The sequence below is a fragment of the Lipotes vexillifer genome, unplaced genomic scaffold (assembly GCF_000442215.2).
Source record: "Lipotes vexillifer unplaced genomic scaffold, Lipotes_vexillifer_v1.1 scaffold3102, whole genome shotgun sequence".
NCBI lineage: Eukaryota > Metazoa > Chordata > Mammalia > Artiodactyla > Lipotidae > Lipotes > Lipotes vexillifer.
Genome location: NW_006778806.1, coordinates 1 through 2,334, shown reverse-complemented (window position 1 = coordinate 2,334; position 2,334 = coordinate 1). Strand labels below are relative to the sequence as shown.

Below are 2,334 nucleotides of genomic sequence, written 5' to 3'. Positions count from 1 at the left end.
CAGGCCTCTCACTGTCGTGGCCTCTCCCATTTGCGGAGCACAGGCTCCGGACGCGCAGGCTCAGTGGCCATGGCTCACGGGCCCAGCCGCTCCGCGGCATGTGGGATCTTCCCGAAACGGGGCACGAACCCGCGTCTCCTGCATCGGCAGGCGGACTCTCAAGCACTGCGCCACCAGGGAAGCCCGGCCCTTATAATTCTTTAAATCCCCTATGTTTTTATGTTTGTGTGGATCTGCTCTTTGCTATTGATCAATTTATGTCTCAGTAACAACTGTTTATTTATTACAGTTTAATAATAATTTTAATATCTAGTAATTTGTAAGTTTCTTCTGATTATTATTGCGAAATCGGCCTTGCCAGTGGGTCCTGCTCCCTCCCCGGTGCTGTGCGCTGAGCTGGGGCCCTTGCGGGGAGGGTGCCCGGACCCCCTGCAGGACAGTGGCTCAGGCCCCGGCCGCCTCTCCCGCTGGGGGCCAGACCTGGAGGGTGGGAGTGTCAGCAGCGTGCGTGGGCTGTGGGCCCTGGTCCAGGGAAGGGGCAGGACAGTGCTGGTCTCTGTCCCATGGGCGTTGGAGGGTGGGGACCAGCCTGGGGTCTACGGTGAGGGCTCATGAGACCCAGCTCTGTGGTCGGGTGTGCGTCTGTGCGGCTGCCCTGTGGGAGGGCCCGTGTGCAAGGCCCGCGAGTGTGCACGCGTGTGGGTGTTGTGATGGGCGCACTGCACACGCGTGTACGTGGGCAGGTGAGTGCGTGTGGATGAAGGTGGTGGTGTGCCGGCTGGTGTGGCTCAGTGCGGGGCTTGTTTTCAATGGCTCTGGGCTCAGTGTCCATGGGTGCGTCTGGAGGGTCCCCCCCCGGGCACTCAGGGCCGCTTGCCTCTGCCCCTTGTGGGCACAGGGATGAGTGTCCCCACGAGTGCACAGGCCTGCCCCTGGCAGGGACAAGCAGGGCAGATCCACCTGGCCTGAGGCGGGGCGGTCCTGACCTCCCGTGCCTGACAGTGCAGCCGGGCCGTCCCCCAACCCCGGGCCGTGTGTGGCCCCCGTGAGGGCGGAGAGCCGGCACGCGGACTCTGGAGCCGGGGACAGGAACGTGGGGACAAGGACGGCCAGTGTCCCACTGATTGGGCTGGAACAGGGGCAGGAGGAAGTGGGCACTCACTCTCCTGAGGGTCTCCCGTCCCGGGCACACACTCCAGCCCCAGCAGCTGCTGGGTGGAGGGCGGCCGGAGCAGCTGTCCCCTCCGGGAGAGGCCCTCCCCGGCCTCGGGCAGCCCCCAAGCGGCCTGCGCAGACCCGCACACGCTGGGTCCGGCCCTGAGGGGGTCAGCTCGCCCGCACTGGTGGTGACAAACTGTGACCCAGAGCCGGGCCCGCCCCTGCCCCATGCAGGCCCGGCGTGCCCCAGGGCTCTGCTCGGAAAGAACCATGACAGCATTGCGGGGTCCCAGGGCGGCGCTGGGCGCTTTATTTCATGGCGCCCGGGAGGAGTGTACACAGGGCTGGGGCTCAGGAGTCCTCGCTGGACCCTGAGAGCCCAAGGGGAGGGAGGGCTCGCTGGGCAGCAACGCCGTGTGGCTCATTTACCCGAAGACTGGGTGATGGACTTCTGCGAGTTGTGGTTGTGTAGCGCCTCGTGCAACACTACACACGTGTAGGTGTCTCCGCGCTGCCAGCTCCTCTTGTCCACCCTGAGCCTGCTGTACAGGAAGAAGGAGCCGTCGGCGTCCAGCTGGGCCGGGGTCGTGCCGTAGTTGCCCTCTGGCTCCGGCTGCCCGTTTCTGTGCCACCCCACGTCGATGTCGGCCGGGTAGAAGGCGATGACCATGCAGGTTACGCTGACCGAGCTCTTGGCCAGCTCTTCCCGCGCTGGGGCCAGTACGTACACCTGCGGCTCCCGGGGCTGCCCTGTGCGGAGAGGAATGGCTGTTAGCATGAAGCTCACTGCTCTTGGCGCCCAGGGACCCTCCTGCGCCCGTCCACCGGGCCCACCTTTGGCCTTGGAGATGGTCCTCACGATGGGGGCCGGGAGGCCTTTGTTGTTGACCTTGCACGTGAACACCTTCCCCTTCAGCCAGTCCTGGTGCTGGATGGGCAGGGCGCTGACCACACGGTAGGTGCTGTTGAACTGCTCCTCCTTTGGCTTCGTCTTGGCCGTTCGCAACTCTACATCATCCACGTACCAGGAGAACTGGACATCGGGGTCCTCATGGCTCACGTCAACCACAACGCATGTGACCTCGGGTGTTTGGGATATTGTGAGGATGTCCCTGGGTTTCGGGGGGAAGATGAAGACGGACGGTCCTCCTGGGAGCTCAGGGGCTGGTCGGGGAG

The 2,334-nt window shown here is 64.5% G+C and overlaps 1 gene segment (V, D, J or C); it reads right to left on the bottom strand.

Moving 5' to 3' along the window:
- LOC103072012 (Ig gamma-1 chain C region-like) overlaps window positions 1-2,326 on the bottom strand; it is a gene marked incomplete at its 5' end in the record, with an annotated part of 5,712 nt that extends 3,386 nt beyond the window's left edge. The window contains 4 exon segments of the C gene segment in view: window positions 961-1,073; window positions 1,163-1,354; window positions 1,588-1,908; window positions 1,993-2,326. Of these exon segments, the coding sequence occupies window positions 961-1,073; window positions 1,163-1,354; window positions 1,588-1,908; window positions 1,993-2,326 (960 nt within the window).
- Window positions 2,327-2,334: the final 8 nt, after the last annotated feature.